The following is a 24,132-nucleotide window of genomic DNA, read 5'->3' as shown; positions in this document are numbered from 1 at the left end:
CTGAATCCTGAACTTTCACTGATAAAATAATAATTAGATAATTGCTTCATTTCCAATGCAGGCATGAGAACATGAGGCAGCTGCTTGCCACTGGAGCCATTGGCATGGCTGACTTTTCCCTCCCTCCTCCCATCAAATAATTTTGTTAAAAGTAAAGCATGCTAGTGTCATGTATTTGCCTTTATATGGTTGATAATATATTGTGAAAACTGAATGGGTACATATATGTATGTAAAAATAAATTTAAAAAGAGGCCATGAATTTGACAGAGAGCTAGTAGAGATACATGGGAAGATTTGGTGCAAAGAATATGTAGATGACATGATTAGCAGGTCTCAAATAGTGCACATATTTTGTTCCAGAGGTGCATGACAGTCAGTAGAGATTGTGTTGTGACACGGAGGGGAAAGAGTGTTCTATTTCATGCACGTATACTAAGGTGATGTATACACAGTCTTCAATGCACAGCACAGCTACAGAACAATGACCCAATTGAAAATGGAAGCACAGCTGTAATTGAGAAATTACCTGGATCGAGACCACAGAAGTCTTGGGGTTCATAAGCAAACAAATGACATTTTCTGGCTCTATGTCTCTGCTAGTGAGTACGAGTCATAAATCAACCTAAGGAACATTTCTTGTGTCAGCTAAGGTATACAGTTTTATGAGATGTGTGTCTCATATGACCTTGACAATTTTTTTCAAGCAAAATGATTCTGTGAATGGTAAAACATGCCAGTGCCATTTGACTTTATAGTCTTAATAAGATTTTCAAGAGAAATAGATTAATAAAAGCTACAAAACTCATTGAATGTGAAACAAGAACAGTAGGCCAGTTAGGCTTATTTCGCTGAGCTGAGAAATAAGAAAATGTGTGTGAGAGCACGCATGTGTGCATGTACATGTATTTATCAATTGTAAAAATTAATTCTGAGGAGCATGTTTTTGAAAAATTAAAAATGATATGGATTCTGGATATGCTTTAATTTTATGCATTGGCACAGGAGAGAGCTTCCTTAATATGATACCCGTAGCATAGACACGAAGATCAATAATTAATAAATGTGATCTCATGGAACTGAAAAGCTTCTGTAAGGCAAAGGACACTGTCAAAGGACAAAATAGCAGCTTACAGAATTGGTAAAGATCTTCATCAACCCCATGCCTAGTGGAGGGATGCTTTCCAAAATATATGAAGAACTCAAGAAACTAGATATCAAGAAGTCGGGCGGTGGTGGCGCACGCCTTTAATCCCAGCACTCGGGAGGCAGAGGCAAGTGGATCTCTGAGTTCGAGGCCAGCCTGGTCTACAAGAGCTAGTTCCAGGACAGACTCTAGAAACTACAGGGAAACACGGCCTCGAAAAACCAAAAAAAAAAAAAAAAGAAACTAGATATTAAAAAAACCAGATAATCCAACTTAAAATGGGATACAGATCTATACAGAGAATTTTCAACAGAAGTCTAGAGCAGGGAGGGGAGGAATGGGGCAGCTCATTGGGATATGAAATAGAGTCTCCTTGCTTGGAGTATAATGTTCATTCTGGAAAGGCTTGCAACATTTAGTTAATTGGAGTTTGTAATTCTTTAATCTTGTACAAAGTACTAATGCATTGGCTACATTTGTACTTTTGAAAAGAAGGTACATTAGAAAAATCGCTTTTTAAAAAAGTAAATGACTCTTTTGTCTACTTTCCCCACTACATATGTAATCTCATTTTCATCTAATTTCTAGCCATCCATCCTTTCCCTTTACTTACTATTCTCCTATGTCCTTATTCTCCCCCAAAGTTAATATTTGAAAAGCAAGAATTAATAGCATAAATAAATACTTCCTGATCTACTGGCTCTCAGATACTTTCTGCCCTTTTCTGCAATGTTCCCTTCTAGATATGACAAGGAAGCTACACCCATAAAATCTCAACACTATGTCTGCTTAAAAAAAAAGACCTAAACAGCTATGCTGTAGTGGTACATGCCTTTAATCCCAGCACTCAGGAAGCAGAGGCAAACAGGCAGATCTCTGTGAGTTCGAGGCCAGCCTGGTCTACAAGAGCTAGTTCCAGGACAGGCTCCAAAGCTATAGAGAAACCCTGTCTCTAAAAACAAAAACAAACAAATAAATAAACAAAAGACCTAAACAATGACATAACCAGTTGCCATGCCAAAAGGGATTGGGGAAGTCTCACGGGGCCTCACCTCTAGATCAAGAGCTATAGACAAAGATGGCTGAGAAAGGATGAATTAGTTTTCTTCAGACATGTGCCCCCCAAATGGTTATCCAATTCCAAGTGGTGAACCCTAAAAACAAAAACATACAAGTGACATTAAATGATCTCAACGGATTTTGTATGTAAATATTTATTTGCATAGATGTTTGCATAGATATGCAGCAATATTAATTACAGAGTAGGAGGCTCTTTGAGAGGGAATGGCATGGAGTGGGTTCATATGGGAGGGATTGGAAGGAGGGAAAAGAAGGTGGAAAGGAAACAATTGTGTTTCAGTTAAAAAAAAATCCCAAAATACTGTGACTGGATAGATGTCTCAGTTGTTAAGAGCCTGTACTGCTATTATAGAGGGCCAAAGTTTGATGGTTATCAGATAGTTCACAACCTCCAGTACCTTCAGTTCCAAGAGGGCCTGATATCCTCCTCTGGACTCTGTGGGTCCTGCCCTCATGTGCAAAGACCTATTTCTCTCTCTCTCTCTCTCTCTCTCTCTCTCTCTCTCTCTCTCTCTCTCTCTCTCTCTCTCTCTCTCTATTTCTCTCTCTCTCTCTCTGTATCTCTTCTCTCTCTCTCACACACAGAGAAACACACACACATATAATTAAAAACAAAACAAACTACAAAACAGCAATTGTCTTCCTTTAGGACTTGAACACAATACCATGGGATATAAAAGTCTATCTTTATCAATCTTTCTTGCTGTTATTACAATCCAGACATTAAAAAATTATACCTTATCTCTCAATTACCACTGAATCTATCTCCCTTGTCTATGAAAAACTGAAAAAAAATTCAGAATTAAATTGCTTTGATTGTAATAGTCATAAAAAATCTCAGCATAATATTTTAGAAATATCACACAATGAAAAAACAAAAGTACAATAAATATACTTTAATGTATACATGTGGTTCAATATTTAAATTTAAAAACATTGTTTCTTAAATATGTATTATTTAATACATCTATAATTAAAATTTAGTAATCACAAATTGTGAAATTTTAATGAACTTCTAATAATATTAAGAAATCTAAGATGATCAGTCAGTAATGAGAAATTAAGGAAGGTGTAGTGATTAAAATTGACAAATATGAGTATGTATATATTATAGAGACTGAGATCCAGTGCTTATACTGGATAAACTAAAGTCCACATTAACTGACTAATAGTATACAGTGTAGATCCTAGAAACTCCATTCATCAAGCAGAGAGGGCTTGTTTACAATGCTAAATCAGCTCTACTTTGGTAATTGTAAATTAATGACTCCCAAGTTCTTAAAAAAACCCCTCAGGTTTAGGGTTTCTGACAAGCTATTATTATGATCACTGTTCTTTCCCTTAGCTGTCACTGTGTCTTTCATTTCGTTCTTCTCAATTGCAGCTTTTTCCTGTGAAGCAATTCTTTACTATGTCTTAGTGCATTGAATGAAGAATGCCATTGGAGATTGACCCAAGCACCCAGTAACAGGAAGTCAGAGACTTTCTTTGACCACACCTTCTAGGGCTTTATATCACAAATAGAAATTAAAATTTATAAAGTAATATAGTATACCACTGGCAAAATTTTAAAACCATTAACTTTTTGCAAATAAGTTTTCAGAAACCTGTCCCGTCTTCCTCGTTCACTTCTTAGAGGCAGATGCTTTTCTGTATCTCTGACTGGATATTATCTGAAGTTTGATCCATGATGCTTTCTCAGTGAAGCTGAACTGTGGCTTAGACATTGACAAGCAGGCTCCTTTCAGAAAGAAGACAGAAGTAAACGGGTTACTTACAAAGTCTCGGAATGATTCTGAAAGCATGCATTAGATGCACTCAGATAAGATGGATGCTATCTTAAACAGATACTGAAGTACCAATTGGCAACATCCATTCCTTCCTGAGTGAAGAGGTGGCACTCTCCCACAGGAGCAGGCTTTACAACAGAAGCAGAAGGGTCTACTAGGAAGAAAGAAATTAGCAAGATAAGTCCGTCTATTCCTGTGGTTAAGTGATTTTCCCATAGTCCTCTTGCTAGCAGTTTTGGGAAGCAGCATGCCGGCCCTGAAAGTGTTATATTGCACCTGCTCCATCCCCCCCATGTTGGCTGTCACTGACAATCTCTGGGGTCAATGCTCTCGCTACCTCAGGCTCTTGCCATTACTAGCAGAGGACAATACTTTGTCCTTGATGACATGATAGGACAATTCTTAGGACAGTTACGGTTAGCACCTAATTTCAAAATTTGTGACTGTGATCCAAAGTGATTTTTGCATCAATTTCCTTTTCTTCAAATAGACAGACACGAACCTCTAACATAACAAAAATTGTAATCCCCGGAGGGAAAATACAAGAAATAGGTACCACCTTCAAAAGGTCCTTTGGCTTTAGGGATAGTTTGACAAAAGATTTTCTGGTGAAAGGTTTGAGTGTGGTGAACTAATTCCCACAGCAGTGCTCATAACTGAAATTAGAAATGTTCAACATAAAGGATGTAGTTGTTGGAGCTACACAGAAAGTTCAGTGGTTAAGAGCACTGGCTCTTCTATAGGACTCAGGTTCGATTCCCAGCACATGCATAGCAGTGCTCACAATCACAAACTAGAGCTCCCGGGAATCCAACACCTTCTCCTGGGCACCAGGCATGCAGTGGTGTGCAGGTCTGCATGCAAGCAAGACACTAACACAAAGTGAAACAAACAAGCGTAGTCGAAAATGCAATAAAGCTTCGTGTATCGGAAACTTCCTAAACTTGAGTAACTGAAATAAATACAGAAATAAATTTATGCAATACACCAGGTAAGCAGATAATCTTTAAATATACAATTATAACAATATTGTCAGAATTTATATTACTTATAATTTTTCAAAGAAAATGCCACTTCTGTGTATTTATTTTAATATTGATAAACACACATAGTCATTGCCATTTATCACTGGAGAGATTTACAAAGTCCAAAATGAATTTAAATAGTCACCTTTTTCTTTAACACTGCATAAAATAAATGTCATGGTTGTTATTAATTCATCTTTCTGAATATGTCATCAAGCATATAAAGAGAAATAGCTCTAGCAGTCTACTTGACATTAACCAAATTCTCCAAGCAGTATGAGATACACATCTGCAAGCACCGCATAAATTAGACTGCATAACTACAAGTTTAGTTTGGGAGATTCGAGTCGGTTAATTATAATAGCATATATATATATATATAATTTTATATTCTATCATATATATTCATGAGATTATACACACACACACGCACACACACATATATATATATATATATATAATAGATAATATATAATTAGAAAATATCACTCTTCCCTGGAGGATTTGTGACAGTTTGGACCCATATACTCTTCAGGTCTCGTTCCTTTTACAGTTCTCAATTTCAGAGCACAGCCCCCCTTTTTTCTTTCCTTTCATTATTTTAAAATTTTTATTGGTTTTACATACCAACCAAAGTTCCTCCTCCCTCTCCTTCCTCCTGTACTCTCCCATCCCCCATCCTTAGAGAGGGTAAGGCCTCCCATGGGTAGTCAACTAAGCCTGGCCTATCAACTTGAGGCAAGACTAAGTTCTTCCCCTGCATGAAGACTGGGCAATGTATCCCACCATAGGGAAAGGGCTGCAAAAAGCTCATGTGCCAGAGACGGATTGTAAGGCCACAGCTAAGGGCCCCCAAAACAGACCAAGCCACACAGCTGTCACCAACATTCAGAGGGCCTAATTTGGTCCCATGCAGGCTCCCCAGCTGTCCGTTCAGAGTCCATGAGCTTCCATGAGTTTGGATCAGCTGTTTCAGTGGGTTTTCCTGTCATGGTCTTGACCCCCACCGTCTTGCTCATATAATCCCTACTCCGTCTCTTCGACTGGACTTCAGGGAGCACAGCCATTTTTAGGTAGGTCTTGTGAAATGCACTGTTGCTGTTCTGTGCATGGATTACAATATTTGCATCTCCCTAGTGTTAAGCAGAAGTAGAAAGTAACTCAATTTTCCCTCCTCACTTCGATTTTTTTTTGGTGCTAATTGTTTTCTTTTTTTTTCTTTTTTTCTCATTTTTTTTTTATTAAAAATTTCCATCTCCTCCCCTCCTCCTCCCCCTTCCCTCCCCTCCCTTCCACCCATACCCCCACTCTGCCCCTCTCCAAGCCAAAGAGCCATCAGGGTTCCCTTCACTATGTTAAGTCCAAGGTCCTCCCAGCTCCCCCTAAGTCCAGGAAGGTGAGCAACCCAACTCACTTCGATTTTGACAACAGATAATGTCTCTACAAATTGCCGCATGTCCCTGGGACAAGCAACGGTTACTGATGGAAGAGTCCCTTGTGTTTGTGCAGTGCTCCTGGATAGCAGTGACAAGTGTCTTAGTTAGGATTTCTATGACTGCGACGAAACACGCTGACAAAAAAAGCAAGTTTGGCAGGAAAGGATTTATTGGTCTTACACTCCCACACTGCTGTTCATCACTAAAGGAAGTCAGGATAGGAACTCAAGCAATGTTAGAACCTGGAGGAAGGAGCTGATTCAGAGGTCATAGAGGGGTGATGTTTACTGGATTGCTTTCACTGGATTGCTCAGTCTGCTCTCTTATAGAACCCAGAACCACTAGCCCAGGGATGACACCACCTACTTTGGGCTGGGCCCTCCCCCATTGATCACTAATTGAGAAAATGCCTTACAGCTGGATCTCATGGAGGCATTTCTTCGATTGAGGCTCCTTCCTCTCTGATGTCTCTTGCTTGTGCCAAGTTGACACACAAAACCAGCCAATAGAACTAGAAGTTCTTCTAAAGGCTGTGTGACAAACAGCACATCATAGATGAATAACTTTATGCACTGAGTAGATTAAAGAAGTAGAGGAGAGCAGTTGAGTTGAGGAGAGCAGCATGTTTGAAAAACTCACAAACAGCATAGATATCAAGCCAGGATTCCTGCTTCCCTGGATCTCTGCTTTCAGTTACATCTCCACTTCTATAACCCAGTACACCTCCCTGTATACAGAAGTTAAGTTCTAAAATTCCATGTAAAGTTCCTGTGACTCTACCTACTCAGGAAAGGTTGATAGCCTCATTGCCGTCACCACACTTTTAGCTACGTCTTGATTGCCCCTTGTAATTGCTCCAAGTAATGCAATATGTCAACAATTTACTTTTTATTTCTAATGATGATGGTAGGGTCACATCCAAAGCAATAGAATTCTTTTCTAACTTCAGCCATTTCTTCAGCATCTTCCATGGTTTTGACAACTCTTTGCAGTGTTTCCTGAACCCTGAAATGACAGATGTTTTTGATTCTTTTAAAATGATTTTATTACCATGCTACAACCTCGCTCACTTATTCTTAGTAGCGCAACGGGGATAGGTCTCTCATCAGAATCCCCAACCACCATGCAGTTTGTCTCTGCAACCTAGGCTAATGATATCAGCAAACTATATGACTAAAAATATTTGAGAATGTTGATGGGCACATCATATCTGTTTCTATATACCACAGCAAAATCTTTCCTGATGACCCTAGAACCTCTCCAGCCACAGAGTTTTGGCTTGGTTGCTGGGTTCTCCACAAAGAACAGGGTTTACATCTAAGCACAGAGACGTTGGTTGTACCCATAAGAATTGTGTCACTACTGTGCCCCTGGTTACATTTTGCCTGGCTTTGTGATTGTGATAAGATGCCACTGAACATGTCTGTTTGTATATCCAACATAGTGTGATTGGCACTGTCAAACCCCAAATCACACTGAGAGAGATATTTGCTCAGGCCAGACTTAGTTTTCAATATCTGAAAGCAGAGAATATAATATGTTTAACATTCAGTTCTTACCATGTGGTTTTGTAGCATACCTCACAGAAGTGGCACTAGTCACTAGTGGGAAAGACCTCCGAGTCTTCCTGCTAAAAATTTGACAGTAATAATAATGGCATTGGCTTTTTTCAACAAGCATGTGGCTTTTATGTCCCAGGTTCTTTACATATGACAGAAAATATGAGGTAAGTTTTCTTTGTGAAGTTCATTTCTTTGTTAAACCAAGTGAGTTCCAATTCCATCTGTATTCCTGTAGAAAATAAAGCTTTCACTCTTTAAATGGCTGAGTAAAATTCCATTTGGAATGAAAACATATACAACTACATGTACATATATATTCTTTAAAAATCATTTTGGATTTATTTTATTTTGTGTATAAGTATTTTGCCTGCATATATGGAGGTGCATTCATGCATACTTGGTGCCTGAAGATGGCAGAAGAGGTCATCAGATTTCCTGGTTCTGGGCTTACCAGGAAGAGTGGTTGTTAATCTGTCTTAGTTAGGGTTTATATTGCTGGGTTTAAATACTATGTCTAAAAATACCTGGGACAGGAAAGCATATATTGAAGCTTATAGTTGTATATAGTACCATACCACAGTCTATCACTGAAGTAACGTTAGAGCAGGAAACGTGAACACTGGGAACCAAACATGAGCCAAATCTTCTAGAGAACCAACAATTGATCTTAGCTCTCAAGACATCTCTCCAGCTCCATGCCACTTTTCCCTTTATGTGTCTATTTATTGATGGACACCTAGGCTTGTTCTTATCTTGATCTTGACTAGTAGGGCAGGCAGCATGAGTGTTCAGTATTTCTACACTCTGCTGATCAGTTTATTTCTGTAGTTTAGAGGAGTGGTATAGCTGGATTATATGGGAGGTAGAAGTTGTTTGAGGACCTCACGTTCTGATTTCCATTATAGCTGCCCTATTTTACATTTTCAGATGCAGTGTACGTTGTTGTCCATTTATATCCTTCTTAGAGTTTGTTGAACTTTCTGTTAGAGTCCTTGTGAGGAAACTCTTGTCTATGCCAGTGTTTTGAAAGGTTTTCCCAATGCTTCCTTCCAGCAGCTTCAGAATTCCAGGTCCAAATTAACATTGAGTCTCACATGGAATTTTGAAGCTTTATTCTGATTATTCTTTATTAATAAAATTTCAGGAGTTAAATATCAGAGTAAGAACCTGAAGGATCACAGAGGCAGAGAAGCCACGAGTCTTCTCCTACTTGCTCCATTCCTTCCTCCAAAAGGGTCTACATCCCTCCCTGCTCCACTTTACTACTTCCTATCTATCATCAGTCCTCCAAAACTTCTGTGGTTAATTTTGTTCGACTAGTGGCTAGCTCCACCCTCTGACTCCAAGCAAGCTTTATTTGTCATAACACAATCAAAATAACCCACAACAGAATTATTCTGTACAAGGTTAGAAACAGGAATGAAGTTACCTTGTAAATGTGGATGTCTAGATTTGTGAGCACTGTTTGATGAAGAGCCTCTTTCTTCTAAGGTATGTACTGGGAACCTGTCTTTGTTTGGGTTATATTGTTGTACTTAAACACTTTGTCCAAAGGCATCGTAGGAAGGAAAACATTTAATGCTACTTAAAGTTTCATACCACAGTCATTCACTGAAGGACTTTACAGGGCAGGAATTCAAGCCTAGAAACAAGAACTAAAGCAGAGGTTGTGGAGAAACTCCATGGCATGCTCAACCTGCCTTCTTGTACAACTCATGGCCACCTGTTTAGGGGTGTCATTGTCCCCAATGTGGGTTTGCTGCACTCACACCAATCATTAATGAAGAAAATATACTACAGACTTGCCTACAGGCAATCTGATGAAGGCATTTTCTCGCATGAGGTTCTTCTTTCCAGACAACTATAGTTTATATCATATTGGTAAAAAGGACAGAAGTAGCAGCAGCAGCAGCAACAACAACATAATAATAATAAATAACTAAAAAAGCAAATCAGACACCTTGGCAAAATTAGGGGACCGTAGCTACATGGATTCATTTCTAGGCTCCTCTATTTTGTTCCATTGGTCTGTGTCTGTTAATGTGTCAGTAACATGCTGTTTTTTATTATTGTGGTTGTGTAATTTCAATAGAAACCAAGTGTCTTAGGGTTTTATTGCTGTGAAGAGACACCATGACTGTGGCAACTTTTATAAAGGAAAACATTTAATTGGAATAGCTTGCAATTTCGTATATTTAGTCCATTATCATCATGGTGGGCCATGGTAGTGTGCAGGCAGACATGGTACTGGAGAGGATGCTGAGATATTGAGGATATTGATCCACAGGCAGCAGAAGCAACTATGTCACCAGGCCTAGCTTGAGCATATATGAAACCTCAAAGCCTGCCCCTCGACACTTCTGCCAAGGCCATTATTAGGATAGTGCCTTTTCCTATGGTACAAACAATCAAATACATGAGTCTATAAGGATCATTCCTATTCAAACCAATACAGCAAGCATGAAATCAACTTCAGCTTTGCTCATTTTGTGCAGGATTATTTCCATTCTTTTGAGTTGTTTGTGTTCCATCTTACCTTCAGAGTTTTGTTATTGAAAAATAGGATTTGGATTTTGATGAGGATTCATTTGAATCTCTAGTTTTTGATAATGTATCCATTTGCAAAAGGCTAATTCTATTAATTAGTCAACTGGGAAGTTTCTTCCGTGTTCTACCTCCTCTCCCATGGGATAATGCTTTTGTACACATAAAGATCAGTCACTCGTATTGTTTTAATAAAACGATGATTGGCCAGCAGCCAGGCAGGACGTATATATAAGTGGGGCAACCAGACTAAGAATTCTGGAAAGAGGAAAGGCTCAGTCTGCAGTCACCACCCAGATGCAGAGGAAGCAAGGTGAAAATGTTGCACAGAGAAAAGGTACCAAGACACATGGCTAAAAAATAGACAAGAATTATGGTTAAATTTTGAGGAACTTCCACAGTGATTTGCATAGTGGCTGCACCAGTTTGCTCTTCGACCAGTAATGAGTAAGTGCTCCCCTTTCCCTGTATCCTTGATAGCAGGTACTATCATTTGTTTTATTGATCTTGGTCATTCTGAATAGGGTAAGATGAAATCTCAAAGTACTTTATCTGTTGTCTCTTTAAGCTTCAATTTTATTACTTCTAGTTTCTTCAGGACTTGTATCATGAAGACGTTCTATATTTTGTGAATATGTTTTTATATATGTATTAAGATAATGATCTGATTTCTGTCCTTAGGTCTACTTAATTTGCATACCATAGTTTTTTACTAGCATACTATACTTTTATCAGCAGTCATCTTTGTATTCCTAAAATGAGACTAACTTGTCATGCTCAATGGTCTATCCAATACACATTTGATTTTTATTTGCAATTATGTTTTTATTTTTTCCTACATGTTTATCAGAAAAATATCTTTTTCTTTTTTTGTGTCCTAATACAGCTTTGAAAATAGGGTAATACTGGTTTTATAGAACAAATTTTTTTTTTTTTTTGGTTTTTCGAGACAGGGTTTCTCTGCAGCTTTTAGAGCCTGCCCTGGAGCTAGCTCTTGTAGACCAGGCTGGCCTCGAACTCAGAGATCCGCCTGCCTCTGCCTCTCCCGAGTGCTGGGATTAAAGGCGTGCGCCACCACCGCCCAGCTAGAACAAGTTTTGTAGTGTTTATTCCCTTTCTGTTTTATGAAGTAATTTGAGAAACATTGGTTTTCATTTTTTCTTGAATATCTGGTAGAATACTGCAAGAATCTATCTTCTCTTTGTGGATAAAATTTTTCTTATTGTTTCTTTGACCAATTCTTAAGAATAAATCAGCTGACTGTACAAACCATTGATTTCCATAATGATGTTCTAGCATGCAGGAGTCCTTTCAGTTACTTCCAAACTACCAAAGAGAATTCTCTACCCACAAAGTCTTCTCTTTTTTGAAATTGTTTATTTACCCCATTTCAGAATGATAGCCTCTTTAGGCATAATATTCATAATAGGCATTTTCTTTTAGTGTGTGTTACTTAATTAATTATAGGTGCCACAGATTTAGAAAAAGATTCTCTGACATATGAATTCCTTGTGCTTCTGTAGGTAAGGCAACATTCCCTCGTGTCTTCTTTAAATAATTTTTTAAAATTGCCTTTTCTGAAATTTGGCTGTGTTGAATGTAAGTGTAGACACTTCTGGGTTTACTCTAACTGGAGTTGCTGTGAACTTTCTATCTCTACGGTTTTATATTCTACCAAAGCTAAAATGCTTTCAGCTTTCCCATCTATGAGGGGTCAGGCAACAGCATTCTTTTTCTTCTTTTTGGGACACGGTGGTGGCTCTGTCACTTTTTCTCTTGTCAGACAATTCAATCTGCAGCAATTTATTTTTTTCAGTCATGCTATTTTAATTGACTAGTTGAATAATTTATATTGATCTCATGGATTCCAATTCTAGGCTCCAAATTTGTATCCTATAGTTAAGCCCATCCAGTAGAAGTTTTCTTTGTTTTTATCTTTTGTATATGATTTAGAGATAGTAAATTATATAATATTTGTATTTTTTGGTTATTTTTCTGTGAAAAATTGGTTCTTAGTCAATTGCTGGTTTTCGTAAAATGTCTGAGATTTCAATGTCGTTGGTAGGATCATAATTTTATTCCTTGATTCTGATAACTTGGTTCACATTAAATTATAGTGATGCTAAGTGAAATTGTGTCATGTCTTATTCCTAAGAAAAACTCATTTTGTGACAAATTTTAGTAGTTTTCATTTCTTCTTATTATTAAATGAGCAAAGGAATTTTAAAATATTGACTTTGTTAGATATTGACATTTCTAAAGTATCGATGAGGTAACCAGACCCAGAAAGACAAATACTGTATATTAACTCCCAGATTTCAGAAGTGATTTTCTTAACTGCAGTAACTGCGGAAACCCATAAAGTACAAGCAGTCCACGGTGGGAATGGGGTGGGGGTCTAGAGAGGGAATGTCAGCATATAAGTTACATGAAAAAGGAAATGGGAAAAATGGGAGTGGGGCTTTAATCAAAGTGGGGAAGGACAATAGAGAAGATATGATAGTTTGGATACAACTGGTTCCCATAAACTCACAGGGAGTGGCACTGTTAGGAAATGTGGCCTTGTTGGAGTGGGTGTGGTGTTTTGGAGGAAGTGTGCAATTGTGTGGGCAGGCTCTGAGGTTTCCCATGCTCAGGCTATATCCAGTGTGGACATGGATTTCTTCTGTTGCCTACAGATCAGCTCCTTTTCATGCATCATGTGTGCCTGCATATCACTATGTCTCACAATGATGATGATGGATTAAATCTCTGAAACACTCTAATTAAATTTTTCCTTTGTAAGAGTTGCCATGGTCATGGTAGAAACCCTAACTATGACAGAAGGCAAATGGGAAGGATGGTAAATAACATTAAGGATGTTAAAAAAAGGTATTGGGAATCGTCTTAAGTTACATATAATATGTATAGGTCTATGTACATGTATACATGTAGAGACTAAATGGAGTTAAGTTTTTTTTTTTTTTTTTTTTTTTTTTTTTTTTTTTTTTTTTTTTTTTTTTTTTTTTTTTTGGTTTTTCGAGACAGGGTTTCTCTGCAGCTTTTTTAGAGCCTGTCCTGGAACTAGCTCTTGTAGACCAGGCTGGCCTCGAACTCACAGAGATCCGCCTGCCTCTGCCTCCCGAGTGCTGGGATTAAAGGCGTGCGCCACCACCGCCCGGCTTGGAGTTAAGTTTTTAGGGATGATAATGATCATCCCAAGAGCCATTGACTATGCAGTACTTTTCTTGTGTTGATCAGGGAAGCCCAACTTGCTCCCCAAAATGAAAGATATTGATATTGTTCTTGGTTGTTTATCAGAACGGGAAAATAAGTTCATAGTGCAGGCGGTACACAATATTGAGAAGATTTGTGATGAAACTGACCCAAAAGCTTTATACTTGAGAACCAGCTTTCCTGCTACCTGAAGATGCTAGGAAAGCTGCTGAATGAGGAAAGCCATCAGTATAGCTGTGTGCCTATAAACCGCAACCGCTGATGTGGCAATATCCTTTAAACCAGTGCTCTGCTGTGAAGTTGCTTATTTTGTAGCAAATGGAAAGCATTACAGAAATCAATACTTAATCAAAATTCAGAGTACAGCTGGCCACAAGGTGCACATCCCCAATTGCTACATCCACAACACAACACCCAAAATTAAAGCTCAGGGAACATCATTGAAGAGAGAGTGGGAAGGATGGTAAGAGCCAGAGAACCAGAGAGTCTACTGCAAGACTCTGCCATATATATATATATATATATATATATATATATATACATACATACATATATATATGACATGGAAGTTATACCCAAGAAAATTCAACATTATGACTGCTTAAAAAATTACTGAACAATTTTAACACCAATTGATGACCCCAGTGTGGCTGAAGAACAGACATCATATAGGGCTCCACCTATAGATGAAGGGCTACCAAAATTTAATGACTACTGAGTGAGGTAGAATTAGTATCCCCAAGGAATGAGCCCCCTAATTTATTATCTAATATTATATGGTCAGTACTAAAAACATGCATACAAGCAACAATAAATGAATTTGGCAGGCTGTATTTACTTACTTACTAATTTATATAAACATATTTGAAGCGATAATATATATGTGTAAAAAATAAGTAAAGAAAAAGAATATATTTTATAGAGAATAGAGTGAGGCAGGGTGTAAGGGAAGGTTTGAAGGGAGCAGAATGAAGAGGGGAATGATGTAATTATATTATAATTGAAAATAAAATTTAAAAAGAAGTGTTTTTTTTATATTCAATGGCACATTGAATCACTGTAAAATGTAAAGAATGTTGACTGCGGTTTCTGTCCTGCCTGGTCCTGCAGCTATTCAGTCCGAAAGAAATACACAGAGGCTTATATTAATTATGAACTGTTTGGTTTATTAGCGCAGGTTTCTTATTAACTGTTTTACCCTACATTAACCCATAATTATTGTCTGTGTTAGCCATGTGACTTGAAACCTTTTATCAGTGAGGCATTCTCATCTTGCTTCCTCTGTATCTGGGTGAAGACTGCAGCCTGAGTCTTTCCTCTTCCCAGAATTCTCCTATTCTGGTTGCCTTGCCTATGCTTCCTGCTTGGCTACTGGCCAATCTGTGTTTTATTAAATCAATTCAAGCAACAAATCATTACAGGGTACAAGACCATTGTCCCACAACAAAAGAATCTTTAAAGGATTAGATCATTATGAACTGTCTCAGAAATAAACAAGAAGGCTGGAAGCTTTTCATTCATTAGGAACAATTTGGTGTCTTAGGATATTGACATAATCAGAAACCTTTTGTGTGTCTCTGTTCAGGCAGACAAACAAGCTATGTAGACCAAAAAGTTGGATTCCTCTTTGGGATTGCTGTAGATATGGCTCTCCTGACCAGGCAGTGTAGGTCTCATTTTTCTTAAGTTCAGGATGAACCTAATCACAAAATAATAATCAACTAGTTATTATTTATATTATTAATATTTGTTAGTCCTCATTACTTTTAAATATTGAATAATATTTTGAGGAAAGGTAGAAATGTAAATCTTAAGCCAAAAATATATGTTTCATGTATGTGGACCAGGAAGCTATAAGTCTGTTATTTATCTAAAAACTAGACAGAAGAACCATGCATATATTTTTTTTGTGTGTAGTTGATCTCCAATGGAGTATATCATCACAGGAGTAGACAGAATCACTGCTTGGCTATTGACACGCTCTTGACCAAAGGACAATGGAGAATCTAGAATCAGTTTTCATGTGAGGAAATTTTCCATAGTCTCAGTGCTACCTCTCATGTGCCATTTGTATTTTATTAGTTTCCTTAGGAGGAAATTTCTCTTTTCTTTCTTCAACAATATCTATTCTCCATGAATCATGGATATGATTCATCATTTCATGGACACAAAAATGATGGGAGCCTAAAATACTTTCAGTTTGGGGATGATTTATGTGAGAAGATGTGCTGAAATGGTCGAGATATTTTACTCTGCCCAGGAGAGACACTGTCCAATTGTTTTCTGAAATCATTAACATTATTTGGGGTCCCTGTGTTGTGGGGTACTAAAGAAAGTACTTTTGAGAAGTTTGAAGTGCCACATACCCTTTAGTCCCAAGACTATGCGATTACCTGTCTAAATTTCCTTGTGGCAGACAGAGAATTAGTCTAAAGTTCAGTTTTCATTACAGATGTTACAGTTGTCATCAATAATGAGTGAAAACAAGCGAGTTTAACGAGATGACTCACCTGGCTGAGTATAGTCTTAATTCCCTGCAGATTTTTTGTGAGTCTTTTGATTTGCCTATCAATCAAGGTAACTTTTGATATGGTAGCATATGGAGTTCCATCAAGATTAGCCATATTGTTTTGTACATGGTACAGAAGGTTTTTCCAGGCAGCCAGCATTCTGATGGTCACATTTAGAAGGGTCATAGGCTAAGGAAAAAAAAAAAAACAGTCGAGCATCACATAAGGTTACCACTGTAGGTTGAATTGCATGTGAAAAGACTACTAGTGTAGTTTTCATATCTTGTGACGTTTTCGATAATTAATTGAAGCAATATTGATACAGTGCTATGGGAATTATATAGCCATGGAGTACCTCTTGGCATCTCTCTTCATTCACTTTTTCTTATGTTTTACAGTTGCTGTTGTGCATAGCAGATATATAGAATGAACGTTCCAGTAAATTGTTAAGAATAGGTTACAGGTGTGTCATGTGGATATATGCGATGATAGTTATTTTAAGTCCTGTTGAGATTGGCTATGGGCAGGTCACTAGATAAGCAGACTTCATTAAAAACACAGTGGTACTGCTTGCCTAGTTATGATAGGCCATATTTGTACCCCATGAAGTATGAATAGCATGTTACTGGGCTCTAGGTAATGGTATCAGATAAGAGGGAAGAAATAGACAGAAAAGCAGAAATACAGAAAGGAACATTTCCAAGTCAAAAAGAGTTGATGCCATGGTCAGTAGCATACAATGCTTCACAAATATGTGCTTTAGTAATTGTAAAAATTGCAACTTTTCTTATGTCTGCATGCAAGAGTAAATTTAATCATGAAACTTCAAATCAGTTCAAAGTCTCTTACGAAATAATAGGTTCATTGCCAATGTTAAGGGTGTGATTAAAATAGGGACAATTTCATGAGCAATTTATGGATACATTAATGTTACCCTCAATTTTATTTTGCATGAACTTTATCATCTGTGTAGTATGCTCATCCTTTCTTCACATTCCTGAAGGTGTGGTTACCATGTCTAAATGGTGCCTGTTTTCAGGTAGCTGGGTGTGGACTCACCTGCATTCTCTGAGCTTTCATTTTGCTGTTTGGGACGGAGTGGGATGCAGTGTGGCAGGTCATGGTGGGCTTGTTCTGGAACTTCTGGCCTGGATCATACTGTGCATCCTGGAAAGGATGAAAAAAATCAGTTAGTTGGAGCTTTGGAATGGAGTAAACGAACTTATGGGCAGAGTGGTAATTATTAATGCATTTTCTGTGTCTGCCAAAAAAACCATTTATTTTATTAGTTTTTGGAGAATTTCAACGACGAGTACTGTATTTGCATAATTTCCACCCCTACACTTCCCCCTGCAAATCTTCCTAGATCCTCATTTTTCTCAACTTCCCTTTCTCTTCTTTATTATTGTTACACATGTACATGTGTACATAAGTAAGACCCGCTAAGTTAGTTTAGCGTTGCTCATATGTACGTGCATTTGGGAATACCCACTTGGGATTGAACAGTATCTGAAGGGGCTTCTCTTCAAGGAAAACGTGTTCCCCATCTATTTGAGGCCATTGTTTGCTGGTAATTCTTTCTGTATGGGTGGGGTCTTGTGAAACTTCCCTTATTCATGTTGGGATATGAAGAGTACATTAAATGTCAAATTAAGAAATTAAAAAAGAGACCCTTGGTATATTTACTTCTTTCTATTGGAGATGTCACCTAATTTAATTTTCACTTCTACCCCATTAGCTTCCCATGGCTTCACAACTTTACAGCTCTGATTTCTCACTTGCCTAAAAGTTGCTATTTGCAAAGGAAGCACTAAAACACCAAATCTACAAAACACTATATTTTAATGATTATTTTTCTATAGGGTTATAGCCCAATGCCCAGCACATATATGTCCTCAATCTCTTGATTCCTGTTGGAGCACACTGACACACTTTCTTTAATTGCACATTATAAAAAATATATATTTTTTCTATTAGCACTGGAGCTATATGCCATAAACATATTAAATTTAATTAATATTTAAATAGTATATGATCCTATATATTTTTACTATGTTTATTATTTAAATTTGGTAATCAGCAGAATTATGAATGTTTTTTGAGTTGTTACAGATGTTAATATGAAAGGTTGCCAATCAGGAAATGGAGAATGAAAAAAATAAAACAGTTATTGCAGAGGACAGTATTAATAAATGTTTATTGTGCACATGGTAGCCTTGTGCTCATAGTCATTGATGTCGAAGCCCTCATCTATTTTTGCCTCCTGGATGGACTTAGAGCAGATAGGATCCAGCCTTTAAAGTACAGGCATCAGGAAGAGAAAGCCTGTTTATGGTTCTAACCCAGCTCTCATTTTGTAAACTCATGTTCTCAAATTCTTTAAACAATGGCTCCCAGATTTGGGGGCTTTGAAAAGCTATTTACTATTACTATTATTGTTGCATTGTCCCCTTCCTGACATTGTTTCATTCATTTTAATTCTTTCCAGTTCAAGGGATTCTTCCAATCTGATTCTCCTTTATTGTATATCTGCAGTATGCTAAGTGAAGAACGCCAGTGGAGACTGCAGAGCACCCAAAACCAGAAAATCTGAGCCCCCTTTCAGCCATTCCTTTTTTGGCTTCATGCGAAGAGTAGAAATTAAAGAAATACATTACAGAAAAATCTTTTAAAAATGTTTTCAAAAGTATTTTAAGATACTTTCAATTTTCTCCCCAAATTCAGTGATTTTTATGAAGCTCTCACCCCACCCCCATATTTTAGTAACTGCTGCTTTGTTGTGTGTTACTTGAATTTGGTTCCATGTTTTCTCATTTAAACTTCTGTTTATCCCATTTGCTGACATTGGGACCTTTCTATGAAAGAGTCTAAAGTAAGTGAAGGACTTACAAATTCCTTTAATGTTTCCAAAGAGAGGCGGCTGATGGTCTCAGATGTGGTGCTTGTCCTGTTAAACATATAGCGGAGGACCTTCTGGCAGCCATCATCTTTCATGAGACACCTGGGTACAGAAGCCACATTCTCTGACATCAGCATCAGCAGCAGCACTAGGGCCCCTGCAATAAGGAATGAAATCACAGAGACAATCTATTCATGTGAAGTCACAAGAGTCATCCTGTGTAGCTAAGCCCTTTATAGTCCCAGTGTCCTCTTTTGAACAGTGTGGTATGTCTGAGCTGGAATGAGGAAAAGATGCATCTTCCACTATGGAAATTTGTCAACAATTGGCCCTAGATGACAGGATGTGAGTGGTTCTAGGACATCTGCTATGACAATACCCAACTTTAAAATTTGTGACAATGATATATGCTGGTGTCATTATCAATGTGCTTTTGACAGACATGGACCTATAAAAGTCAGTAGTTTGTTATCTTAAGAGGGAAGAAAAACCAACTGCCACTATAAAAAGGAGCTTTCAACTTCAACGATACTACAACAAAGTGTTTTCCTATACTGAAGTTTGAGTCTTGGGCTGGGGGTTGTCTTCAAGGTTAAAGTGCTTGCCATGAACGCATGAAGGCAGAAATTTAAATTACCAGATTCCAATTGAGTGCCTGAACTGTGTGGTATTCCAGTTTGCCTATAGTTGTACCTCCATGAGTGGGGACTTATAATGCACAGCCCAAGCTTGCTAGCATGACTAGTCATAATGGTAATCTTCACATTTCATTGAGAGATTCTGCCTCTACGACTAAGATCAAAGAACTATGGAGAGTGATTCCTTCTATTGAAACCTTCATCCTTTGTGACATGCACACACAACAACGAATACCTTCAGATGCACATACTCCACATATCGATGAAAATAAAAAGATGAAACAAATTACAAGCATTCAGGAACTAAATTTTACAGAGATTTTTATAGATGTAGCTTGGATTATTCAAGATTAAACTAAAGAATTACTAAAGATTTATGTGTTGGAAATACCTACTCTGAAGTAGCCAAATAATTAAATATATCACAAGTTATGTAGTGTATAAATTAACTAAACAATATATTAAATATAAGTTTAAATAGTATTTTTAGAATTCACAGTGCCTTTAATTTCTCAAAGACATGGTGCTCTCTCCTGAGTTTGACACTTGATGAACACACACATACATACACACCCACACACACCCACACACACACTCCTACTATTAATCATTAGAGAGAATTACAAGGACTAACTAGGTACTTTTTCACATTTCTTAAATGCATCCCAAAATTGTCATTAATTCATTTTCTTGAAAAAATTATCAAGAATGTAAAGGCTAATAGCTAGCAACTATAGCACATATTTTTATTTACAAATTAATTAGGATTGAGCCAAATTCTCAAAGCCCAGTAAGACACACATCTGTGAGCACTATCTACTTTAGTTGAGTACTGGAGGCTTCATTAGGGTGACTCAAGCCCGTCAGTTCATGGTGCCTTGGAACTTGGAAGTGTCAGCTGTGTGATTGTGACAAATTAGAAGCATAGGCACCAGAGGTCCTCATTCCAGCATCAGTTTGCAATTTCAGCAGCACAGCAACTTTTAGATAGATCCTTCCTTGTTCTGGAGCTGTCCTGTATGTTGGAGGCTGTGTGCACATCTCTCTAATTTCTACACACTAAAAGTCAGTAACACTCTCACCCTTTTTCTTCACCTCAATCAAGAAAACACGCTTTCTACAGTTGTTGTTTAAAGCTTAACATTCTTAAGAACCACTCATCTGAATAGTCTGCACAGTTTTCTTATGCAGCAAAGATCAGAATATGGGAAGAACTTCACAAGAGCAAAGAAAGTAGTCTATATGATGCCAGGCGGTGGTGGCACACGCCTTTAATCCCAGCACTCTGGAGGCAGAGGCAGGCGGATCTCTGTGAGTTCGAGACCAGCCTGGTCTACAAGAGCTAGTTCCAGGATTTGCTCCAAAGTTACAGAGAAATCCTGTCTCAAAAAATCAAAAAAAAGTGTTCTATGTGAGTGACTATGTACACAATTGTAAAATGATGAATTCATTAGGCTTTGAGGAACATAAGTAGAAGTACTTACAGGAGTGTGGTTGGATCAAAGACAGCTGCATCTCTGAGAAATCCCAGCACAATCTGAGTGCCAACTGAAGACAGCTGCCTCAGTAGAATCCTGCCTTCAGTTAATTTTCTAGCACCTATATAGTCTGTCAGACAACCCCCAAAGCTATGCAGAGATGGTCTGTAGGAGGAAAGAAGATAGGTCTATAACTTTATCTACCTCCTGATGTCTGATGTTTGTGTCACACCCAGAGGAATGTAGCCCTTTCCTAACGCTCCATTCTTTCCCTGGGGCTCTTATGTTCCTCAGTCACCTCTTTGTAAAAGTGAACCATGAAACGGTTGCATATTTTAAAATTCTTTTATGACAGCTCTATCACTGGAATTGTTAATAACGTTATGGCTTTTACATATAATTTCACACCAAGAACAGCATCTGCTTATACATTCTTAATTATCAAAACTCACTGTTCTGGTTAGTTTTTCAAATATTTAAGAAATAACAGTTTATTGTTGTACAGTGCAAACTTTTACAGAGGGCCGCCTGATCTCTGTAGGTTTACTGTTGCCTTTGCCAAGAATCTGAAGTTCTTACTAGGATCTGGCATCCAAGAGGAATAGGAGAGAAGAGGGTAAAACAACAGAAAGAATATCTGTAAAGTCATAAGGAATCACATGATTAACCATTTACTTAACCAAAAAAACCTATAGTGCAGGTAAGTTGGTTTATAAATATACATAAACAGTTTAATTAAATTTTCCTCACTGGGCTGATAATTCTCCCTCCAAGTGCCAAAGGCCAACTAACAAAAACAAATTTTCCTTAAAGATGCCACAATGGAACCTAATATCGTGTATGTTAATTCAATTTTTATTTTTTATTTTCTTTTTTTCTAAACAATCTTTTTTATTTTACATACTAAACCCAGTTTCTCCTCTCTCTCCTCCTCCTGCTTCCCCACCTTTCCCCACCCCAACCCCCACCTATTTCTCAGAGAAGGTGAGGCCTGTCATGGGGAGTCAACAAAGTCTGTCATATCACATTGAGGCAGAACCAAGGCCCTCCCCTTATTTCTAGGCTGAGCAAGGTATCCCTGCATAGGAAATGGGCTCTGAAAAGCCAGTTCATGCACTAGGGATACATACCTGTCCCATTGCTGGTGGCCCACAAACTGCCCAAGCCACACATCTGTCACCTACATTCAGAGAGCCTACTTCCATTCTACAGAGGTTCCCCAGCTGTTAATCCAGTGTCAGTTAGCTCTCACTAGCTCAAGTTAGCTGTTTCTGTGGTTTACCCATCATGGTCTTGACCCCTTTGCTCATATTATTGCTCCTATCTTTTACTGGGCTCTGGGGCTCTACCCAGTGCCTAGCTGTGGATCTCTGCATCTGCTTCCATATTACTGAATGAAGATACTATGATGACAATTAAGGTAGGCATTAATCTGATTTCAGGGGAAGGTCAGTTCAGGTACCCTCTCAGTATTTCTTAGAGTCTTGGCTAGGATTATCCTTGTGAATTCCTGGGAATTTCTCAAGTGCCAGGTTTCTCACAAACCCCATAATGGCTCCCTCAATCAAGATAGCTCCTTTCTTGTTCTCCCTCTCTATCCTTCCCCCAACTTGACCATTCCATTTCCTCATGTTCTCTCCTCCCCTTCTTCCCTTCACCCTTCCTCTTTACCCAGAAGTTCCCAATTTGTTCAGGAGATCTTGTCTATTTCCCTTTCTCAGGGGGATCCATGTATGTCTCTCTTAGGGTTCTTCTTGTTATCTAAATTTTCTTGCATGGTGGACTGAAGGCTGGTTATCCTTTGATTTATGTCTAATATTTACTTATTAGTGAGTACATGCCGTGTTTGTTTTTCTGGGTCTGGGTTACCTCACTCAAGGCATTTTTTTTAGTTCTATCCATTTACCTGCAAATTTCAATATGCCATCGTTTTTGTACACTAAGTAGTACTCCATTGTGTAAATGTATGACTTTATCTATTCTTTGGTTGAGGGTCATCTAGGTTGTTTTCAGATTCTGGCTATTAATAATAATGCTGCTATGGACATAGATGAACAAATGTTTTTGTGGTTGAATGTGCATCCTTTGGGTATATGTCCAAGAGTGGTATTGCTGGGTCTTGTGGCACATTGATTCTCAATTTTCTCCTGAAACTGAGAAGCTTCTGTAAAGCAAAGGGCATGGTCAGCAAGACAAATTATTAGCCCACAGAATGGGAAAAGATCTTCACTAACACCACATCTAAAAGATGGCTAATCTCCAAAGTATGCAAAAAACTCAAGAAACTAGACATCAAAATATCAAATAATCCAATTATAAATTGTGTATAGATCTAAACAGAGAATTCTCCACAAAGGAATTTCAAATGGCTGAAAGACACTTAAGCAGTTATTCAATATCCTTAGCCATCTGAGAAATGTAAAGCAGAACAATTCTGAGATGAGATCTTAACACCTGTCAGAATAGCTAAGCACTGATGACATCAAAAGCACAGCTTATCTTGGAGAGGATGTGGAGTAAGGGGAACAGTTCTCTATTGCTAGTGGAAGAGACAGCTTGTACATCTGATTCAGAAATCAGTAATTTAATTTTTAAGTAAAATAATAACTAAAAAGAAATATATTATACTTTAGAGTGGGAGGAAGCAGGTGAAACAAGAAAGTGGTTAGCAATGGAATTGGTCCTAAGTCATTAAAGAAAGACCTTAATATCGCACCCATAGGCTTTGATTCTGTCAGATTTCTTTTGCATTATGTTACATGGGGTTTTACATAAAATTTTATTCATTTAAAGTGTCATTAGTAACTA

General features: G+C 37.8%; 1 protein-coding gene across 1 annotated transcript in view; it reads right to left on the bottom strand.

Annotated features, from left to right (window-relative positions):
- The window catches only part of LOC119816093 (prolactin-5A1-like), a 35,992-nt gene extending 14,631 nt beyond the window's left edge, over window positions 1–21,361 (bottom strand). Inside the window, exon 1 of the mRNA XM_038332382.1 lies at window positions 21,331–21,361. Coding sequence (XP_038188310.1) covers window positions 21,331–21,361 — 31 coding nt within the window. The remainder of the gene's footprint in view (window positions 1–21,330) is intronic.
- Between the last annotated feature and the right edge of the window lie 2,771 nt (window positions 21,362–24,132).

The sequence above is a fragment of the Arvicola amphibius genome, chromosome 6 (assembly GCF_903992535.2).
Source record: "Arvicola amphibius chromosome 6, mArvAmp1.2, whole genome shotgun sequence".
NCBI classification, from domain to species: domain Eukaryota; kingdom Metazoa; phylum Chordata; class Mammalia; order Rodentia; family Cricetidae; genus Arvicola; species Arvicola amphibius.
The sequence above is the reverse complement of the archived record's forward strand: the minus strand, read 5'-3'. Positions and strand labels throughout refer to the sequence as shown.